This window comes from Polypterus senegalus, chromosome 3 (assembly GCF_016835505.1).
Source record: "Polypterus senegalus isolate Bchr_013 chromosome 3, ASM1683550v1, whole genome shotgun sequence".
Classification (NCBI taxonomy): domain Eukaryota; kingdom Metazoa; phylum Chordata; class Cladistia; order Polypteriformes; family Polypteridae; genus Polypterus; species Polypterus senegalus.
The window spans coordinates 303,100,001-303,123,255 of NC_053156.1; the positions used below are offsets into that span (position 1 = coordinate 303,100,001).

A 23,255-nucleotide genomic window follows, 5' to 3' on the forward strand; every position below is an offset into this window, starting at 1 on the left:
AAAATGAAAAAGGATACAAATATCAAAAATAATAAAAATTAATTAATGAATTAGAGGATGGATTATTGAATGGAGAGGTGTGTAAACAAAAACGCAAACATGAGAAAAATCACTAAATGAGCGAGTGCAAATAAACGAATTAATAAAGGAGTGAGTGGGGGAATTAGAATGAATGAACAAGAAAAATTACAAATGAAGGAAAGACTAGGGTTAGGGTTAGGGTTAGGACCGTACGCGAGAAAGGACTAATGAATGAATGTTTGAAAATGAATAAATAAACCAGTGAATGAAAAACAACAAATAAGTGAAAATGAATGGAAACTTGTATGAATGAGTGAAACCAAACATATGAGTAAGTCAAGTCAAGTTGGGGAGCCTGCACTGGTAAAGCACGTTGCCGCACCCACTACACGACGAAACAACTCGGGATCGATCCCGGTTTGCAACGCCCCAGGCAGACACGCGGTCCAGTCCCACCCTCCGGAAATGACCCTCTATCTGCCGCAACCAGGTGTTACTTGGGTGACCCCCTTGGCCTGGTCCAGCCACTCAGGTCCCCAACAATGAGGATCTTATGAGCTGATCACCCTCGGGGAAACGTGCCACATGTGCTACCTCACAATGCAGGTCAGGTGCCTCATTCGGGACTCCATGAGCAACTGCTCATTCGGCACAAAGTCAAACCAATGGTACCCAAGGATTTTCCGGAGAGACACAGTACCAAAGGAGTCCAGTCTTCATCTCAGGTCACTGGATAGCATCCATATCTTGCAACCATATAGCAAGACAGGAAGCAGCAGAACTCTAAAGACTTGGACCTTCGTCCTTTGGCAGAGATATCGGGAGCACCACACACCCCTTTCCAGTGACCTCATGACCCCCCCATGCTCTCCTAATCCATTTACTGACTTTATAGGAAGAGTCACCAGAGACATGAATGTCACTGCCAAGGTAAGTAAACCTCTCGACAAGGTCGACACTCTCTCCGCAAACAGACACACTGCTGATGGCCATGCCCAAGAGGTCATTAAAGGCCTTATTATTATATATGAGTAAAAGAAAAAGAAATGAATGAGTAAATGAATGAAACAATGAGTGAGAATGGATTCAGGAGCAAATGTTTGAAAATAAATAAAGGAAAGTGAATGAAAATGATCATACAAAAAGGGAAAATAAATAATGAAACATGAATGAATGAATAAAATCAGTAAGAGTCAATGAATGAACAGCATAGTGAAAAGAAATTGTTTTGTCTTGGCAGAGTTCTCTATTACTCTAGTTTACTCTTTTGAATTATTAATATGTAGACTTTGTCAGAATGCCTCCAATCTCACAGGTACAATATAACCTGTCCTCATCTTCCCTTCTACATTTATATATATATATATATAGGTGTAGTAAAAGACAAGCAGGAGTTAAGTTACACTTTAAATAATGTATTATTGATAATACTCATAAATAATAACAATAAGCAAAGTACAAGTGAATACTGACAATCATACAATGTAATCAATGCTGATTTGTAGTTGTTAGTTACTTGAAATGTCTCGAGTTAAGTCCTTATTTGTGGTCAGCTTTCTTCAGAACAGGCCGCATGCCTGTCTCAATATGGCTGCCGAGCTGTGCTCTTCATTGTGTTGTCCTTTTCAGTTCATGGTGTGTGAGATGCTCCTTCATCAGTTGGTCAGAAAGAGAGAGCTGGGTAAAGCAAACAAATTTATAGATTTTCTGTCCAACTCCTATGGCCAATAGGGCATCATGGTACTTAAAGGGTTCTGATACAAGCCAATTCCAAACAACCATACTTCAGACCAAAGAATACCTTCACACCTGCCACCCCCTAAAAATATTTGTTACGCTGAAGCTTGCCAGCTTGGCAGTCTGGCTTTCCTGTAGGGGCTGATTGAGAGATTCCTGCAGAGAATCACTGGCCAAGCTTGTTTGAGGCACCTTGTTGTAAAACTCACTATCCTGAGTTAGTTCTAACATGAATGCTTCTCACTAATGAAATACTAATATTACAAAATAAAGACTTGCAAAATATTTATCAACTTGTATGCAAAATTTCACACCAGAACTGGAATGAATGAATTAATGGAATTGTGGCGAGTAAATGAGATTGGATTACTTAATGAATGCAGGAAGGTGAATGAATAAATGAAAATGAATTAAAGAATAATTGAAAATGCATATATGAGTGAACAAAGTAACAAATGAAAAAATAGTGAGATTAAGTAATTGAATGATTGAATAAATTAATGAAAATAAATAAACAAATAAATGACTGGTATTATACCATCACTTCCATGATTTTGGTCCAAATGTCCATCATGAGTGTTGATTTCTATATAACTTAAGAGTTACAGGGTGGTCCAGATCTAATTATGCAATTATGAAAAGGTGAACACATCGCACCCATTATTCGACTGACAACCATCTCACCATCATTTTGGAATGCAGGGCAGGTGCTGCCATCTATCGGCAACAAAAATAATTTTTTGTGAATTCTCTATGTAATAAACTTAATACGTTATAGCGTAATGAAAATTGCATGATTAGATCTGGACCACCCTATACAAGCACAAATGTGACTCTCTGCTCCAGTGCCACACCTGCAGGCCAGTCTAGCAAATCCCCCTCAAGTGACGGGACTTTCATGAGCTGCAGTTGATGTTTCTGCCTCACTGAGCTCGGTTCAGATCTCATGCCCAGCTGATGCCAATATAGAGAGACTGTCTGTCCTGCCAGTGTCTGTGACAGTTTTCTTGGCCTGTTCTAAAGACGTGGTGATTTCAAATATCCCCTTGGTTCTTGCCTTGTGCCCAGTGCTGCCAGGATAGGCTCTGGGAACTTGAATTACATGAAGGGAGCTTCATTTATGGTGAAGTTCTTTCCACTAGAGGGCAGCCATTCTTTCTTTTGTGTATAAATGTGAGTCCCTAACTGCAGACACCAGGATTTGAACTGATTTTTTTTTTTTTTTGCTAGAGAAGAAAAAGATTTTTGGCTTCCTAGGTGACACTGCTAAAAAAGACCCAAAACAAGTTGGACATCATGCTTTTGTTTCTCTGGTGGATGCTGGTCTGGAAATGAACTGTGCCTACCCGCTGATGCTGCGTGCAGAACGCAAAGTGGATGTCATCATTTCTGTGGACTTCAGTGCAGGCGACGTGTTTGAGGTATTCATACATTTACAGATTGCAGCAAAAACCCTGGGGGGTTATCTTTTTATTAATGTGGTTTATCTCTTTCTTGAGATTATATTGCTTCTCTTATGTCTTGTGATCTGTGAGACGGATATGACAGAGTCATGAAGAAAAGTTAGGGAGCCAACTGGGTCGCCCCGTTTAATGCACAAAACAAAGATATTTATCAGAGACAAAAGAAACAAAGCACTTAAGGGCACATTGACTTACAGTCATATGAAAAAGTTTGTGAACCGCTCTCAGCCTGCATAATAACTGACTCTCCTTTCCACAATAAAGATAACAGTGGCATGTCTTTCATTTCCTTGGAACATCTGAGCACTGCGGTGTTTTCTGAACAAAGATTTTTAGTGAAGCAGTATTTAGTTGTATGAAATGTGAAAAACTGGCTGTGCAAAAATGTGGGCACCCTTTTAATTTTCCTGATTTGAATGCCAGTCGCTGCTCAATGCTGATTACTTGAAACACCAAATTGGTTGGATGAGCTCGTTAAGCCTTGAACTTCATAGACAGGTGTGTCCAATCATGAGTGGTCAAAGGTATTTAAGGTGGTCAATTGCAAGTTGTGCTTCCTTGCCTTTGACTCTCCTCTGAAGAGTGACAGACAGCATGGGATCCTCAAAGCAACTCTCAGAAGATCTGAAAACAAAGATTGTTGAGTCTCCTGGTTTAGGGGAAGGCTACAAAAAGCTATCTCAGAGGTTTAAACTGTCAGCTTCAACTGTAAGGAATGGAATCAGGAAATGGAAGGCCACAGGCACAGTTGCTGTTAAACCAACACAGCATGTCTGGCAGGCCAAGAAAAATACAGGAGCGGCATAAGAGCAGGATTATGAGAATGGTGACAGACAACCCACAGATCACCTCCAAAGACCTGCAAGAACATCTTGCTGCAGATGGTGTATCTGAACATCGTTCTACAATTCAGTGCATCTGTATGGCAGGGTGATAAGAAAGAAGCCCTTTCTGCACTCACGTCACAAACAGAGTCGCTTGTTGTATCAAATGCTCATTTAGACAAGCCAGATTCATTTTGGAACAAAGTGCTTTGGACTGATGAGACAAAAATGGAGTTATTTGGTCAAACAAAAAGTGCTTTGCATGGCGGAAGAAGAACATCGCATTCCAAGAAAAACACCTGCTACCTGCTGTCAAATTTGGTGGAGGTTCCATCATGCTGTGGGGCTGTGTGGCCAGTTCAGGGACTGGTGCCCTTGTTAAAGTCGAGAGTCAGATGAATTCAACCCAATATCAACAAATTCTTCAGGATAATGTCAAGCATCAGTCACAAAGTTGAAGTTACTTAAGCAGGGGTTGGATATTCCAACAAGACAATGAGCCAAAACACAAAGGCATTCATGCAGAGGGAGAAGTACAATGTTCTGGAATGGCCGTCACAGTCCCCTGACTTGAATATCATCGAAAATCTATGGGATGATTTGAAGCAGGCTGTCCATGCTCGGCAGTCATCAAATTTAACTGAACTGGAGAGATTTTGTATGAAGAATGGTCAGAAATACCTCCATCCAGAGTCCAGACACTCATCACAGGCTACAGGAGGACAGCGTCTGGAGTCTCAAAGGAGCAAAAGGTGGCTCAGCTAAGTATTGATGTCATATCTCTGTTGGGTGCCCACATTGATGCACATGTCTAATTTTGTTATGATGCATATTGCATATTTTCTGTTAATCCAATAAACTTAATGTCACTGCTGAAATCCTACTGTGTCCATAAGGCATGTCAGATATTAAAAGGAAGTTGCTACTTTGAAAGCTCAGCCAATGAGAAACAAAAATCCAAAGAATTAAGAGGGGTTCCCAAACTTTTTCATATGACTGTAAATAAAAGCAGCTGCCTAGAAATTTAGCCTTGAAATGGCTCGTCTAAAAGTGAGATCAAGCTTTGGGGAGCTTTGCACTGAACGATGCTTTGGTCTAAAAAGCAGGTCCACCTTTCAGGGCCTCCATTTTTAATTGTGTTTTGGTTGAAAGGGGCGGGGCTTCTCTATCTCAGTTGCCCTCATTGGACATCTTCTCAGCAATGTGTGATAAACAAAAGGAGACCAGACACTTAGTAACAGCGCCATCTCTTGTCCTAGAGTGGTATCTCATGCCTCAGATGAGCCCGGAAGGTCATCTTGATTATTTGAAACTTTTTTTGTTGTATTTTTAGACCCTGGTCAAAGCCAAACAATACTCAAAAGTCAATTGTCTGCCTTTCCCTCCTGTGAAAATCAATGACAGGGCTCCAAATGACTGCAACGTGCACAGTGACCCGGCGACTCTGACGGTTATTCATATCCCGCTGGCAAATGCAGCAAATGCAAATGGTAAGTAAATCTCAATCGTGTGACATCTTGAGAACACACTTGTGTATGACAATAAGAAGAGCGTCATAAAGAGGAAATAAAAAAGAAAGGCTAAAATGACTATTTTAACCTTCAAGCATTCCCTTTATGAACTTTACAGATAAATAAAACTTTAAGGAGATTACAGAGACTGTGTAGCACATCTGACATGACGGCATTCAGCTGATGTTGGGCAGTTCATTTTTTCCATTTGTTTTTATTTGCTTTTAGTAGTAGGGTGTTGTACCATGTTAGCCATTATGGATATAGTGAGAAGTTAAGCAAAATGACACCTTTTATTAGTTAACTAAAAAGATTGCAATATGCAAGCTTTCGAGGCAACTCAGGCCACTTCTTCAGACAAGATGTAATATAGAAAATGGAGTTTCCTTTGTTTATATTGACACTAGGACAGATAATATTGGAAAAACTTGTATCCAGCAGGGGGCGTTAACCCCTCTGGGAATGAGTTCTTTTATAATTGCGCCGTGTTACATAACCCGAATCTATATACTGTAGATATAATATAAAGAGGTGATATCCCAACTTAGTGATACGACGCTAAGAAATCACATAGAAGAAATAACAGCTTTGTTTAATGTTGGCTTACGCTGCATAACAGACGAAGACGGCCAATGGCAAGAACCCAGTTCGGGAGTGGGGGGCCCGAGGTGTAGAGTCTGCCATTTTCTTTGTGCAGTGGGAGGAGTTTCAGGATCAAATGACGTTATCTCCCATGTGTCCGTCAGCTTCAAAGGTGTGCCGGGTAATGTGCCAAGGCTTTATACTCTTTCTCCACATGCAGACCCCCTACTTAGGTGAATCATACCATTCCAAACAAGGCAAAGAGGATACAATTTCATGCTGACTTTGACACACTGAAATAATATACAATGGTCATCAGTCTGACTGCCCGTTTCCCAGTTGTGTCTCTCTGTCTTGTCTTTTAATGCTTGCCTAGCAGTTCTTATATGGTGAACCCCTGTGCTAAATCTGGTTCTGTGTCAACTGTGCATGGGAGTAGAAAAAGGCAGAGTTATAAAATATATTTGTACAGAATACAGTGACATACTAAACATATGCTTATTACAAAACTTTAAGTAAGACATCTTAATTGTAAAAAAATAACAGACCTCTCCAGGCTAAGATTCATTAAGCAAGAGAGGAGAAAAATGTCTAGTTAAGATCTTTGGATAAGGTGACTGTCCAAAAAAGTCTTTTGAGGTTTCTGATGAGTTTTTCAATACAATGTGGATCTGTAGTCAGGCTGTCTGTCCGAGAGATGCAATCAATCCTCATATCTGGCCATTAAACTCTTGTCTCTATTTAAACCATGTTGTAATGTGTTAAATCTTAGCAGGGGCCTCATGTATAAACGGTGCGTACACACAGAAATGTTGCGTAAGAACTTTTCCACGTTCAAATCGCGATGTATAAAACCTACAGTTGCCGTAAAGCCACGCACTTTTCCACGGTACCTCATGCCTTATCGTACGCAAGTTCTCCGCTCGGTTTAGCAGACTGGCGGCACCCAGCGTCAAAGCAGTGCTACTGTTCCTGTGGTTACTCTTTATTTTTCCTGACCACGGCTTTATAAATACACTGAAACTAACCGCATATTGTTTATTAGTGTAATGCATCTGATTGTAATTAACTCGTAACAATATAATGGTCCAGGGAATAGCCATAGTATTCCAAGTACCATAACTGCTTTAACGTTGTTACTCGCACTGCACCTTCTTCTTTCAGCTGCTTCCGTTAGGAGTTGCCACAGCGGATCATCTTTTTCCATATTACTCTCACTGCAGCACTCGGAGTATTTATATCACTGTATCTTCAAACTGTATGTTTTGAAGAATCAGCGCTCTAAACTTACAGATGGCTTAACGTCTATTACAGAGCTGATTGTGTGGGGATTGGTTACTTGGAGAAAGAAAAGCAAGGACTGCATGGGCGGCCATGCCAATACTGTATACATCTATACTAATAAAAGGCAAAGCCCTCACTCACTCACTCACTCACTCACCACTAATTCTCCAACTTCCCGTGAAGGTAGAAGGCTGAAATTTGGTAGGCTCATTCCTTACAGCTTACTTACAAAAGTTGGACAGGTTTCATTTCGAAATTCTACGCCTAATGGTCATAACTGGAAGGTATTTTTCTCCATTAACTGTAATGGAGTTGAGCTGGATTGACGTGGGGGGCGGAGTTTCGTGTGACATCATCTCACCTCCACGTAATCACGTGAACTGACTGTCAACGCAGTGCGTAGAAAACCAGGAAGACCTACAAAAAGCGCTTAACAAAACATGCATTATTTAATTGAGAAGGCAGCGAAACAATAAGAAGCGAGCGAGTGACATATACTGCCATATTCATGACTGCTGCTACCTCGGAAAGAAAGGAAGGTGTAAACCTAAACTTTAAATTAAGTTCATAGACAGGCTGCCGCTGCCATTTCTCATGCCCACAGGTAATGCGAGATACAAGTTTAATGAGAGGACGCAGGATATAAACGAGAGTTTTGATCACTTTGTAACTAAGTTAAAATTGTAGGTGAAGGGGTGTGCTTATTCAAATTCCGAGAGACTGTGTTTGTGGGGGATTGACAGTTAAGGCAGGTGGGGGAGTCACGTCATCATCTCCCCTCCCATTCATCTCATTTCGGTCTGAGCTGAGCTCCGCCGTCTTTTGAAGCAACTTCGTCACACTGCCACCAAATACTCCCAGAAAAATCCACAAGTTAATACACACACTGTCTCTAGAGTTTCTACACACTGAATCCTCCAGGCACTACTTTCAAAAGGTCACATTGACAATCGTGTTACGTTATTTTTAAAATCTTTACTTTTCTTAGCACAAGCACAGCTGAGAAGCTTCGATGCATGTGCTCCATAACGCTAAAAATAATGCATTTAATCACACTTTGCATTACAAGCACAGGGGAGCTTTTGTCAATGCATGATTTCCTGGTACACCGATTACTTTGATCAGTGCATCCCGATTCATTTTACCCTCGCACCACCTTAGTTTGAGAAGAAGTATGAAAAAATATGAGGTTAACACAGAAAAATATCACCAATTCAAGCTTTATGAATAATCGATTCGCCATCAATAATTGTTTTGGTAAAGCCATACTCAGTGTAATCCTCCTTCTATTTAATAATTTTTCCGCCACTAGCCATGATTAAATGAACGGTAAAAGTAAGATGGGCGAGGGTGACTTATTTAGGCAGGAATATATATAACAGCAACACTCATGACAATGTCAATCATGCTACGTTATTATTAAAATGTTTCCTTTTCTTTTTCATTACTTCTTTAACACACTACTTCCCTCGGTAGCGCTGGTATTTTGCTATATATATATATATATATATATATATATATATATATATATATATATATATATATATATATATATATATATATATATATATATATGAATGACCTCCAAAGAGCGCTGAGACTTTTGATATCATGAACGTGTCTGCAAAAACTGGGGTCTCCTGGCCAGCAAAAGTCGAGCAGCCAGCGTGCGTGCATAGCCTTTGAGACGCTGACTGCGCTTCTGCCTTAAGTCAAAGTGAACACTTTTAATTTTTTTCATCCTCCCCCTGCGCTATAGCCCAGACAAGTGCAAACACGGGACCCCTTTTCTACACCGCTGCAAAATAATATTAAGCGATTGACACTTTTGCACGATACGATTATGAGGTCCTCAGCTCGGATTATGAAGATACGCACAGGAGTGAAGGACTGACAGTGCCATCACAGGCGATTAATGGAGGGGACGTCTCACCAGTCTACACAATTCCCACCGCGACTGTAACCAAAAGCGATCATAACGCCAGCGAACACATCTCTCTATACTATATAAAAGAAAAAAGGCAACTTTACTTTCTTTACACCTTTTTCCTTTTATCCCAAACCAAAGCCTTTCTCTTAACACTGCAGAGGACACAAAACAAATTTTTCTTTAAATGCCGGTAAGGCACATTACCAGAGGCACAAATTTGAATGTTCACATAGAAAATGTAATTTCTATACCACAGCCGTCATGTAGCGCCTTTCAAAAGGGATCTACTACCGAGAGATGATCCATATATATTTTAGCTGCTGTTAGTTACTTACCTGTTGTGTTACACAGTCTTTAAAATGTAGTTTACCCGCAACCACTCCAGTAGTGCTCAATGTACCTGTACTTCTTAAAACGTTAATGTTTTACTGTTTAATAACTTATAGACTATATTTTATTATTTTTCCCTTGCACTCAGTAACCAAAGCTATACACACACATATAGAAACATACAAACATACACACAAGTATATGTTTGTGTGTATATATATATATATATATATATACACACACATACATACATATACATACACAAATATATATAATTTGTGTGTGTGTGTATGTATGATGTAGGTATGTATATATATATATATATATATATATATATATATGTAGATATGAAGATATGTATGTGTGTATATATGTATGTATGTGTGTGTATGTGTGTGTATATATGATGTAGATAGGTATGTATATGTAGATATGAAGATATGTATGAATATATATGTATGTGTGTGTGTGTGTGTGTGTGTGTGTGTGTGTGTGTGTGTATATATGACAGCAGCAATGCAAGCTGTGAGAAAACAGTAAAAAGGAGGCGTGTTAGACGTCGTGGTACATTTTCTGATGCAGCTAGACGAAAACAACTTCGTGACGCTGCCACCAAATACACAACACAATTACTTTGACAATCATGTTACGCTATTTTCAAAATGTTTCCTTTTCTTTCTCTTTCCTTCTTTAACACACTGCTTCTCTGCTGCCAAGCGTGGGTATATATATATATATATATATATATATATAGATATAGATAGATAGATATGAGAACAACACTCATATCAATGACAAAACAATTACATTGACAATCATGTTACGTTATTTTTAAAATTTTTCCTTTTCTTTTTCGTACCATCTTTAACACAATACTTCTCCGCTGCAAAGCGCGGGTATTCTGCTAGTTGAATATAAAACAGAAAATAACGACACAGCTAAAAACGCAGCGGCAAATTTCGACAAAAGTTAAATGCTTGTGTCATGAGCATGAGGGGGCTATGCAATGTCCGCAACAGATGTGGCCATCCACCGTGCATAAGATACCATATTGACATTGGACTTTCTCTATTGGACAGAGCCGCCCATGAGTACTGCTGCAATAAATAATTTCATCGAAGGTCACGCACAATCAATAACATGCTTTAACTATCATCATGAAAATAATGTCACGAATACATCTCAGTATTTTAGTTCTTCAGAGAGCTGTAATATCATGAATGTAATGAATTCTGTGTCCTGTCGGAGAAGAGAGTCGGTTTAAGAAGCAGGTAGTGATTCACACACAGAGAACATAGAAGATCAAATACAAAACAAAGCATTTAACGTGCTACTTTAATTATGATGTGATTTGAGAAACTGGTTAATTAAACAATTTTAAGATGAAGTTTATGATGTTCTACTTTAATGACAAAATAAACTACGTGATTAATGTTGAAATGTCGAGATTGAAGTTGACATTTCGTGCTTTTTCCTCACCGTGTGCCTTTTTTCTCTGTACCCTAATAAGCTTTCATATGACACTCAGACAGTGGGCTTACAACTCTTCTTTTCACGGCGACTTTGATATGTGACTTCTTTTTTATTTCCGGCACTGTGCGATTTTGTGAATGTGAGCTTTCGAGTTTCTCCAACACGCTATGTCACTCGATCAACTTCCTTTTGTTGATTATACCACGGTTTATTTGAACACATTGTATGTTTTTCCTTTGCCTCCACTTGGTATTCGCTGAAATTCTTCTATTTTCCCCGTGCTTTTCCCATTGTCTTTTCACAGAAGGCTGCAACTTAAGGGCGATTGTGGAATGAAAAAATACAGCTTGTCCCTGTGACATGTAGCAGTTACAGCTTGTCCCTGTGACATGTAGCAGTTACAAAATGTGTATGTGACATTTCTATGTATACCCTTGTGTGAGGTACAGAGTGTACTGGGTGAGCAGGTCAAAGGAATCTGCCCAGCACAAGTCTGTTATTATAGTTCCTGTTTGTCTCAGAATCTGCCCTTTAACCAGTTTTTTATTATAGTTCCTGTTTTTAAAGCTCCAAATAAGGTAACTTCTTCTTTTTTATTTTGTCAGCAGTAAGAAATATGTACCGCCGCCTCTATTTTTGGTATAATAATGTCATTTTGCTCAACTCTGTAAGCTATAAAAGAGCAAAGAATTTCCTGTACGAGGGCTTCTCTAGTCTAGGTGCAATAAAGTGTATATTACTGATTAATTTTATCTGGTGTGAGACTCCTACTCTGTCCGGGAAATAATGAATAAAAGAAGAATCGTCCACAGTTTTTGGCCTGAGCGGGCAGGAGACGATCGGCTGACTCCTTGATCGGGTACCGCCTTATGGATCTGTCTTCTTTGGAAGCAGACTGCAGCTACTGTGTGCACCGCAGCAGAGTAAACAGCTCCGATAAAAGTTAGGACTGTCCTGTCCTAGGACGGCTTCTGAGTGAGAAGTCCCCGGTCTCCTCCTGACTCCGAGTGGAGTACTCTGCATTGCGCCAGATTAAATACCTAGACTAGGTAAGTACCGTCGGGGGTTTCCTTGGTGGTGGGTATGATAAGAGTGATAAGTAACTGACAGTTTTTTAAACTGACACTAGCGCCCAGGATATTAATTATCTACTCGAGGTTTTAATTAACTGTTGGGAAGGATGTAGGAGTCGAACTGGGATATTAGTGGGATAGGCATTGGGACGGTTACAAGGTGCGTGGCACACCTAAGGAAAAGAGCCCATTGCCCGTCAAAGGTCAGTCACGGACAAAGACGGTTAACAGTTAGGTAATTTAAGAGAAAAGGAAATCGAGTAGGAAAAGAACAGTGTACACTGAATATAGTTTCAGGAAAAGAAACTAGAAAATAAAAGATATAGTTTCAGGGGAAGAAACTAGGACAATAAAAGAAAATGGGTTCCGCTAGTAGTAAAAAAGTTAAGCAGGGGTCTGATGGGTCTAAGTTTATACTGGAAGGACTGTTTTCGGAGGATCAACAGACGTCGCGGAAAAATGGGTCACCAAGGAAACTAATTGAGAAAAGACAGGCTTAGATTTTAAAAGGCATGTAAGAAGTGGAATAAACAGAGCGGTGCGCGTTGGCCATTAGAAGGCACCGTGATACGAGTGAGATTCAGGAAATAAGGAAAATATTGGTTGTTGCAAGGGAGGTCCGTGATCGCATGGATATGTTTGATAGATGGGAATTGGTTATAAAAGATCGAAATTTAGAGGCGATCACTAGACAGAATGAGGTTCTGAGAGCCAATGAAGTTAAGGCCAGAAAAGAAAAAGATGAATTGCTTTTAGTTTTACAAACAGCCCAACCACCTGACACCCATTCTAAAAAGAAAAAGAAACATCTATACCCTATATTCTATGGTTCTGGGACTCAGGCTCCCGAACCTCCACCCTATGATTCTCCAGGAGGTTCAGAAGGGGAAGAGGAGGTAGAGGGAGAACCACTAGAAATAAAACCCGAGCCCCTTATCGGACACAAGGGAGTTACCACCCGAAGACAGGCTAAGACACAGGCACCTTTCAATCCCTTACACGATGACCGACCCCATGTGTTTAAATCCTCTGTTCCACTTTCCCCCACTGCCCCTGACCCCGAGTTCCCTCCATCTACTTCTTTCCCATTAATGCAGATCCCTAATCCCCGGCATAATCCCAATCAACCTACTGGTGACCAGAATCCCTTGACAATTTCCATTTCCCATATTTGGGACTTAAGTGAGCTAAAAGAGGTGGTCAGCTCCTTAGTTGACCCTAAAAAGGAGGGGGGACTGAAATTTATTGAACAATTAGAACAGTTGGACAGCATGTATAAACCAAACGCTGCTGAATGGACACAGGTCCTTCGTCGTAAATTGGGTCCAACTTGGGCTTCTGTTAATCATGGCACTGATAATAATGGACAACCGTGGACTTGGCGTGAGACCTTCCATCGAGGAGATGGTCAGAATGGAGATGCAGATTTTCAAACTCAGTGGCGTCTACTGAAAGCGAATTTAGATGACAAGTATAAAAAGGGCACTGACTGGGCTTTGATTTCTGCTGCAAAACAGAAAAGATGAGACTGTGGAGGAATGGGGACTTAGGATTCGAGATTTGATGGCTACCCATTCGGGCATAGAGCGGGCTGAGGACCAACGTCGTGCAGCCGTGCCTCCTTTTGTCTCCGGTCTCCGTTCAGACATCCAATCTAAAGTCCGTATCTCATGCATTGGCTGGGAATCGGCTGCCTTTGAAGAGGTTAAGCGACATGCTGAACATGCTGAAAGGCAGACATTGCACAAGCAAGAACAGACCCAAGCTAAGTTGGTGGCTGCAACTAAATTACTACACTGGTGGACGAGGAGGCTTCACCGGTCCACGCGGTGCCCGGGAGGCCGAGGAAGAGGACGCCGGGGTCGAGGTGGTTTTACCTCTTTGCAAGACCCTTCTCAACAACAACAGCTCCCCACTCCTTACTATTGCTATAATTGTGGTCAGCCAGGCCATTATAAAAGAGACTGTCCAAATCGTCAGATTAAGCCTCTTTTGACTACCCCCGGAGATGAATTTACACCCGGTTTCCCCGAAAACCAAGGCTGGCCCTAGGAATTTTCAGGGACCTCTAGCCACTCCATGTTTCCCTTCTTGACTGTGGATCCTGAGGATGATCCTCTTTATCTCTGCATGTTAATGGACAAAAGACTATTTTCTAGTTGACACTGGCTACGCTCTACTCTTTCTCTGGCTAAGGTCCCTGCCTCGGATGACACAATTACTGTTCTGACAGCCTCTGGACAACCACATTGCCTTAAAGTTTCACTCCCACTCCCTGTCCAAAATTCTCCTTCTGGTCCATCCATACTACACCGTTTCCTCCTTAATTCACTTTGCCCTGTTAACCTCTTGGGACGTGACCTCATGACTAAACTTTCCCTATCGATTACTATGACCCCCAAAGGCTTTAACTGTTCCACCCTATGATTCTTTTTCAATCCTCTCACCCAACACCTTCCTTTGCAGCTTGGACTCTTTCCATTTCCCCACACACCATTTTATTAAAAGCCCTTAGTACATTCCCTTCCTGCTTGTTTCCCCATCTCCAGGTCCCTGACACCCTTCACTGTACTGCCCAATACTTCCCTGCTGAAGTTGATACCCCTTGGTTGGAATCTTTTCTTTCCTCAGCTCCCACACCGCAAATTATACTTGTTCCCTGTTTATTCCTGTCCTCCACCAAAGCTGCTACATCTGTCCATCTCACCCCTTCCCAGCAAATTTACTATTTGGGTGACTCTGTCCCTCATATTTCTCTTGCCAAATCGCATGACACCCAGTGGGTGCAAATTGGACCTTGGGTTCAACACTGTCTTGACGGGACAGATTGGCGATATGTTGCCCCTGGTGTCTTCGACACCTCTGACCATTTAATTACAAAGGTTGTTCTCCAAACTGATTTTTTAGTCAATCGTAGTCTCTGCACACCTTCCCGTCATGTTCTGTTTTTCCCTTACAAGTTACATTTCCTCCATTGCCTTGGCTCGCAGATATCCCATCCTGCCTATGGTCTCAGGATAAAAACGATTTTGGCAGAATAGCCCATTGTGAACCTCTGGTGATCTACCCAAAATCCTCCTTCCGTGCTTTTACTTTTCAAAACCGCCGTTGGACTTGGACTGTTATGCCTCAGGGCTACACTGAGTCTCCTTGTGTGTATGGACAAGCGCTTGCTCAAAATCTTGAGGGTTTTTGGCCAGACCGTGGTTCCACATTAATTCAATATGTTGATGATATCATGCTCTGCAGTGATTAGCAGGAATCATGTGAAACGGACACAAAGAAATTACTTTTCTTGGCTGAAAATGGCCATAAAGTGTCCAAAGCTAAATTACAATTGGTACAAACAACTGTTAAATATGTAGGTCATGACATTACTAATGGCACAAGAGCTCTCTCCACTAGTCGCATTACAACCATTCAGAATCTTCCTAGACCGGTCACTAAACAACAGGTTATGTCTGTCCTAGGCATTCTTGGATATTGTCGACAATGGATCCTTAACTTTTCGGCACGTGCTCAGCCACTGCAAGATCTGGCCAACACTCCCGATTATATTGATTTGCATATTTAAAGAGGCGTAATACTGGGAGGAGTTGGGGCGTTACATAAAACGCGTGCACGAACGTTAGTTTTCACGCTGATCGGGATTTATGTAGCGGAAGAACGTGGAAGTTGGAGTACGCACAGATTCCTGCATCTGGATTTTTCTGTGCGTAAGCACATTTCGGCTTTTGTAATTACGCCATAGTGCGAATTCTACGCACGGCGTTATACATGAGGCCCCAGGAGTTTACCTTCCCATTCTTTTCTCTCTTGCTGTGTTCTGAAGTTGCCCATAAGTCCTGTGACTTTAAAGTCCCTCTCACAGTACTTGCTTAGCAAACTCTTTTTTCCAAAGCAACTTACAAAAGAACTCAACATAATCGAGTAAACATCAGGCTGGGGACTGTTTGGGAATGAGTGTGACAGGACAAAGTTGATCATCACAGTAAAGTAAATTAAAGTAAATCATCTTCTTCTTTCAGTTGCTCCAGTTAGGGGTTGCCACAGCGGATCATTTTCTTCCATATCTTTCCCTCCTCATCATCTTGTCCTCTCTCACCACATCCATAAACCTTCTCTTAGGCCTTCCTCTTTTCCTCTTGCCTGGCAGCTATATCCTTAGCATCCTTCTCCCAATATACCCAGCATCTCTCCTCTGCACATGTCCAAACCAATGCAATCTCACCTCTCTGACTCCCAAACGTCCAATTTGAGCTGACCCTTTGATGTCCTCATTTCTAATCCAGTCCATCTTCATCACACCCCATGCAAATCTTAGCATCTTTACCTCTGCTACCTCCAGCTCTGTCTCCTGTGCCACCGTCTCCAACCCATATGACATAGCTGGTCTTCTCACTACCGTCCTGTAGACCTTCCCTGTCACTCCTGCTGATACCCGTCTGTCACAAATCACTCCTGACACTCTTCTCCACCCACTTCACCCTGCCTGCACTCTCTTTTTCACTTCTCTTCCACAATCCCCGTTACTCTGTACTGTTGATCCCAAGTATTTAAACTCATCCACCTTCGCCAACGCTACTCCTCACCATTCCTCTGACCTCCCTCTCATTCACACACATGTATTCCGTCTTGGTGGTCCTACTGACTTTCATTCCTCTCCTCTTATATCTCCACCTCTCCAGGGTCGCCTCACCCTGCTCCCTACTATCACTACAGATCACAAGTAAATTAAAGGAAATAACACTGTATTTGTTTGAAGAAGTCTGAGGACTTTGCTACGTTATTTTAATACACAGATTTGCTTTTAGTGCTTTGGTTTTGACGATGTGTTTCTTGCTTGAATGGGAGAATAAAAACTCCACAACTATTAATAATAGGTAGCGTCACTTCAGGGACAAGACTTTCTGATCCAGGCTCAAAATAAGTTTATTCCTAAAACGAAAAAACAAAATGACAGAAAAAGAAATCAATCAAATGGAAAAACAATCAGTAAAACAGAAAAGATAAGAAAATTAGAAAACAGCCAAATAATTCTACAGCATTCTAAAACACTACAGTGAGAAAACAAAGAAAGCATCTGAAAGATCAAGAGAAACCGGAAGTAAAAAAATCTGTCATCCATGCAAAAACAAACAGCAAGCAATTTTGTTGAAGTATAAAGACGATAAAAGAATTTAAGAACCCCCAGGAACACAAAATGAGAAATCACTGAGAATGTGAAGAAAATAGCAAATGAACTTAACAAATATTTCAGCCAAGTATTTGTAAAGGAAGAAGTAAATGGAATGACACATGCAGAAGTAAAAACAAGCTCAGAGTTCATAAACTTTAAAATAGAAGAGTCAGATGTGCTTCAAGCCCTCAGTAACTTGAAGACCAATAAGACCCCTCCTGGACATGATGGGATCTTACCATTTGTATCGAAAGAGGTCATCTTTTAATGCTTATGAGGTGTAAAAGAGCGGGGACTTGAGAAGGGAGAAGTACCAGAGGACTAGAAAGTTGCAAGTGTGACTCTAGTCTTCAAGAAGGGACACAAAATGGATTCTGGTAATTACAGAGCAGTAAGTGTCACTTCTGTGCCATGCAAAATTATGGAAAGTATGATATGAAGTAAAATTAGAAAAGTACGGTCTCCTTAAGTCCCATACGGTGATTTTCTTTTATCTTGTACACACAATGTAATGAAATTGTGCACACAGCTTAATTAAATTGTGTGCACAAGTTAATTATCTTATGGGCACAAAATAGTATTTTGTGGGAACAAGTTAGCTGCCATGTGGTAACAAGTTCTTTTCAGCATTCAGGTTTACGCTTTCAAGACCACTGGGATAAGTTGCAGTTAGAGCTTTTTGATTTCCGCAGTATGTTTGAAATATGGCAGCATTCATCGATTTATTCAAACAATCTGGCGTTTCCTCTTTTTTTTTTTGGATCTTTTGTTGAATTTATTAAAAGCATATAACATTCCATACAATCAAATCAAAATTAACAAAACGAAAATCAAATCAACCGCACCCATGAGAAAGAGAGGAAGGCCAACATTTGCTGAGTTTGTGAAGTCCTTAGAGATGCATATGAATAATAATTAACTTGTGTGCAGAACATAAAAAAAAAATCACCTTATGGGAGTTTAGGGGCCCACATGAGACGAAACTCTGGCCAAACAATTCTTTTACATTTTTTGAACAGGCAACTGCAATAGATGACAAAAGTAAAACTTACAAGAGAATTTACTTTGACTTTCAATGAGCTATTGACTCACTTGATCCACAACGAAGATGGATTCCAAAACTAGAAGCGGTAACCAGCAAAACTGAACCGCAAGTTGGCTAACCTGCTGGGGGCAAAGAATACGGATAAGAGGAAAATGGGATCTTCAGTGGAGTGTCTCGTTGGTTCTGGGACTGTAACATTTTCTGATTTTTATTAAATACACTAATTTTGGTAAACGTATGAAAATTGCAGATGGTACTAAAATTGGAGGACTGGTATACAATGAGGAGGCAGCTACAAGGATTCAAAAAGACCTGGACAAGCTACAGAACGTTGTAGATAAGCTCATATAGATGTTTGCAAAAAGAACATCAGTTAGAAATGCAAGATGAGAGACATTGTCATACAGGAAGCAACCTCCGCAAAGGATTTAGGATTTATACAGACAAATTTTTCATCATCTAAACAATGTGCAGCAGTGATTAAAAATGGAAATTATATATAAGGTTATATCATAAAAAATGTCAATCAAGGGACATTATGTTAAGACTTTAGAACACACTAGTGAAACCGTATCTGGAGTATTAAGTGCAATTCTGGTTACCACAATACAAGAAAGACATAGCAGCACTCGAAACTGTGCAGAGGAGAGCAACCAAGTACCGTTGAGAACTTTAGAAGAATTAAACCTGTTTAAGTTCAAGCAGAGACAACTACGTGAGGACCTAATTTAGGTCTACAAAATCCTCTAAGGCATTGATAAAGGAAATCCAGTAGAATTCCTTCAGCTTAATGGTGATTCACAAACTCAGGGATACCTGTGGTTTTTAAGGAGAAGTGCATTTGAGAAGGAAGCCAGAAAGCACTTCTTTACTCAAAGAGTTGTAGAAATCTGGAATAAACTACCAAGAAATGCAGCTGAAGCAGAAACCTTGACAAACTTAAGGAAGCACCTGGATGAGACGTTGGGACAGCGTAGCCATTAGCTAAACAAACAAGTAACAAAAACAGACTGAATGCTCTCCTTTTGTTTGTCTTATTTCTTATGTTCTTAGGATTATGCCTTGATATCGATCACCCCTTCCACCTCCTGGGGCCTCACATATAAACGGTGCGTACTCACAAAAATGTTGCATATGCCCATTTCCACACTCACATCGTGATGTATAAAAACTAAACTTGGCGTAAAGCCACACACATTCTCACGCTAGCTCAATCAATGGTGTACACAAGTTTTTGGCTCGGTTTTGCAAGCTGGCAGTGTCAGCCTCAAAGCAGTGCTACTGTTCCTGGGTGGTTTCCCTTTATTTTTTAGATTCACATCCCTGACACGGCTTTATCAAATACATTGAAATTAACCACTTATCCTTTTTTTAGTTTAAGGTATCTGATTGTAATCAACCTGTAACCAAATAATGCTCCAAGGAATGGATAAACTATTCCAAATGCCATAGCTGTTTTAGCATTGTTACTCTCAGTGCACCACCAGAGTATTTATCCCACTGTATCTGAGTGTGGTAACACAGCTCTACAGCAGCTGTTCGGAAAGCCCCACAGCGGGTTGTGTCAAGAGCAGGGAAAATTATCAGGATACAGCTTCTAGCACACACTGCCTCAGTCATGTGCACAGTCTATTTGAACTTCACCCATTCGGCAGATGCTTCAGAACCTTTCCTGTATGGAAACAGTTTCAGTCTAAGAGCTCTAAACTCACTCAATCAGTCCATCAAGTGCTCCCGGTAGAACTGTTTGTACTTATAAATACAATTACCTCTAAGCTTGAATTGCAGTTGTAATATTGCACAACCTAACCTAAGACATATTTTTCATTGTTTTTATTGTATTATTTCTGTTGTTATTATTTTACCATTTTATAGGAAAATAAGTTTATGGGGGATTTACATATTGAATTTCATTGTACCAAAAAATAACAATAAAGGAATTCAATTCAATAGACGAGGGTGCATAATTATCATATGATGACAACTGGCTTCTAAGTTGATTTAGATTTCCAAGAGCAGTATTAAATGATGAAATGCATTAAAGGATGTATATTACATTATACAGATAAATTGTAAGTTCATTTAAATAATGTATACTGTTAATAATTAAACGTGTGGATATGGTGGACAGCAGTAGCAATGAGCTGGTGTCCCGTTCAGGGATTGTTCCAACCTTACGCTGTATTCTTGCTGGTGCTGGCACGACCCTGGATGGATAGACGGATGGAATAATTAAACATGTACTATGAAGATATTTCAATGTTCCCTAAAAGTTTTAAAGAATCGGTGTTCTAAGCTTACAGATAGCTTGACACCTATTACAGAGCTGATCATGTGGCGATTGGTTACTTGGAGAAAGAAAAGGAAGATTAGGAATTGAGGGTTAGTATGTTTGAAAGAGACAGTACTGCGGCACTAAACTTTATTGAAGGTCACGCAATAAGCATCTTGCGAGAGGCAGGAACAATCTCCGGATGGGGCACCAGCTCGTTGCTACCACTACGCCAGCTTACCCCAATGTTTAATATACTGTATGCTTTAATTCCTATCAAGTATACATCTTAGTATTTAAATTGTTCAGAGAGCTGTGCGATCATGAATGTAATGTATTTTATTTCCCGTCGGCATAAGAGAAAGCCCATTTAAGTGCATGTAGTGATTCACACACATAGATTACATAGAAGAACACATAGAATATGAAGCATTTCATGTGCTACTTTAGTTACGATGGGATTTGAGAAACTGTAGTAGATTAAAAGATTTTAGGATGAAGTTTATGACGTTCTACTTTAATGACAAAATAAACTATGTGATTAAAGTGGAAATTGACCTTTTTAACCCCACTGTGTCCCTGTTTCTTTTTCTTTTCTCTGTACCCTAACACACTCAGACGGTGGGCTACAACTCGCCTTTTCATTTTGACTTTGATATCTGACCGCTTCCTTTTTAATTTTGGGCAATGTGTAACTTTCTGAACTTGAACTTTCAAGTTTCTCTGCACTCTGTATCACTCGATCGACTTCCTTTTGTTGTTTATACCACTGCTTAAGGCAACAAATTGTACGTTTTCCTTGCCTCAAATTCGCATTCACTGAAATCTTTTTTTTACCTGTTCTTTTTCGTTTGGCTTTTAATCAAACACTGAATGGGGAAGGGCTCTTAATATTGATTTGCATATTAAAATATGCAAAATTCTGGGAGGAGTTGGCGTGGGGTGGCTGGCATGTGAAAGAACGTTACTTTTCATGCAAACTGGGATTTATGTAGCAGAAGTGCATCTGAATTTTTTTGTGTGTACGCACATTTCCACTATTTTCCGTACGCCATGTCATAGTGTGAATTATATGCACGGCATTATGCATGAGGCCTCTGATCATTCTCAATTCCTACAAAGTTCCTCTGAATGGCTGCCTCTCTCCCAGTAACCATGTCATATTAAGTGATTAGATTAACTGTTTTGTTCAGTTTTATTGAAAAGGGATTGATTGTCAAACTCAAATGCCATGATCATTTATTTTCCAAATAAAAAGGTAAAGGAGTTTCAAATCCTTTGCTCAGATTTCTGTACTTTTTGTTTTACAGAATTGGACATATCTGAATTTCCCACCGAGAAACTGAAATACAACAAAACAGAAATTGCCAAGCTGTTCAGGGAGGCTAAAACTAACATCATCCGGAACAAAACTAAAATACTGGAGGAAATCAAGAAGAAGATGCATCCTTTATAATTTAAAAAGGGAAAATGGAAACAATAACTGTATGTGCATTCATATTAAGTCAGGTTGTCGAACTTCACTTGTAACGTTCCACAACGCACCTAGAAAGTGATCAGTTTTCTCTGCAGAAATAATCAAAGAGCAGACAAGCACCAACACTTCCCTACTAACTACTAATTTCACAATAGTGACCAAACCAACAAAAAAAAAATGTAAAAACATTATAAGGGAAGATGTTAAACCGGCTATCTATTTGATAACTCCTGCCCCTTCCTCCACATTTCAACATGTTTTTCCGACTTATAGAAATAAAATGCAGCACAAAACACACAAACTGCAACAATCAACTGGTCAGAATAGGAGTTAGTCACTAGAATGTCCAGGTAGAAAAATAAAATATTGGTCAAATAAAATGATGGAAAGATAGAAGCTGATTATGAGATAAACTTTTTGAAATTAGTAGTCGGGCACCTGGTCTAACAAAAAAAAAAAAAAATCGTACCAGCTGTAGGAAAATATGGCATATGAGTGTATCCAGCAGGATAGAATTGAAAATTTTTAAATTTTGGAATAGTAGTAATACTCAAGATGGGGGGCAAAACTAATTGGGGATGCAGAGGATGCATTGCACTAGCAGTGGTGACCCATAAGGAGCTCCGTTTCTAATTTTTGCGAATGCCCCAACAAGGGGGACCGACTACCTGGCTTCCCTACCATGTGTATCGCAGAACTGTACATTGTGACTAAACTACATCGGTAAGGGGCCATAAACATATGTGGGTTACCCAAATCAAAATGACCCGCTTTAAAAAAACATTTCCATATTCGTCAAAGAAACCATACTGTATATATAAAGACAAGAACAAAGTGAAAGGATATACATATTTAACTTAATTTTAAATCCTAGAAAGAAACAACTGAAGAAACGTAACAATATGGGGAAATATTTCAGGTAAAATTTAATTGCTAAATATACAAACAAATGTGACTGTAAATAAATTATACCAATATGATATGCAAACTGAATTTTTCTTGAAATATGTTTTTGTTGCTTATTTACTTATGCACTCATTTAATTTTTAGCTTA

At 39.9% G+C, this 23,255-nt stretch overlaps 1 protein-coding gene across 1 annotated transcript; it reads left to right on the forward strand.

Moving 5' to 3' along the window:
• The first annotated feature begins 3,043 nt into the window (after positions 1-3,043).
• On the forward strand, positions 3,044-23,104 carry LOC120526380 (cytosolic phospholipase A2 gamma-like). The gene is made up of 3 exons (XM_039749518.1): positions 3,044-3,179; positions 5,379-5,535; positions 22,035-23,104. The coding sequence occupies exons 1-3, from the start codon at positions 3,090-3,092 to the stop codon at positions 22,178-22,180; spliced, it is 393 nt and encodes a 130-aa protein (XP_039605452.1). The 5' UTR covers positions 3,044-3,089; the 3' UTR covers positions 22,181-23,104.
• The last annotated feature ends 151 nt before the right edge of the window (positions 23,105-23,255 follow it).

What these genes read in the sequence shown, in the direction of transcription:
- LOC120526380 (XM_039749518.1), top strand. Translation starts at nt 3,090, where the DNA reads ATGAACTGTGCCTACCCGCTGATGCTGCGTGCAGAACGCAAAGTGGAT. An exon ending in GTGCAGGCGACGTGTTTGAG is followed by an intron (nt 3,180 to 5,378) that starts GTATTCATACAT and finishes TTGTATTTTTAG; the next exon opens with ACCCTGGTCAAAGCCAAACA. An exon ending in AAATGCAGCAAATGCAAATG is followed by an intron (nt 5,536 to 22,034) that starts GTAAGTAAATCT and finishes TTTGTTTTACAG; the next exon opens with AATTGGACATATCTGAATTT.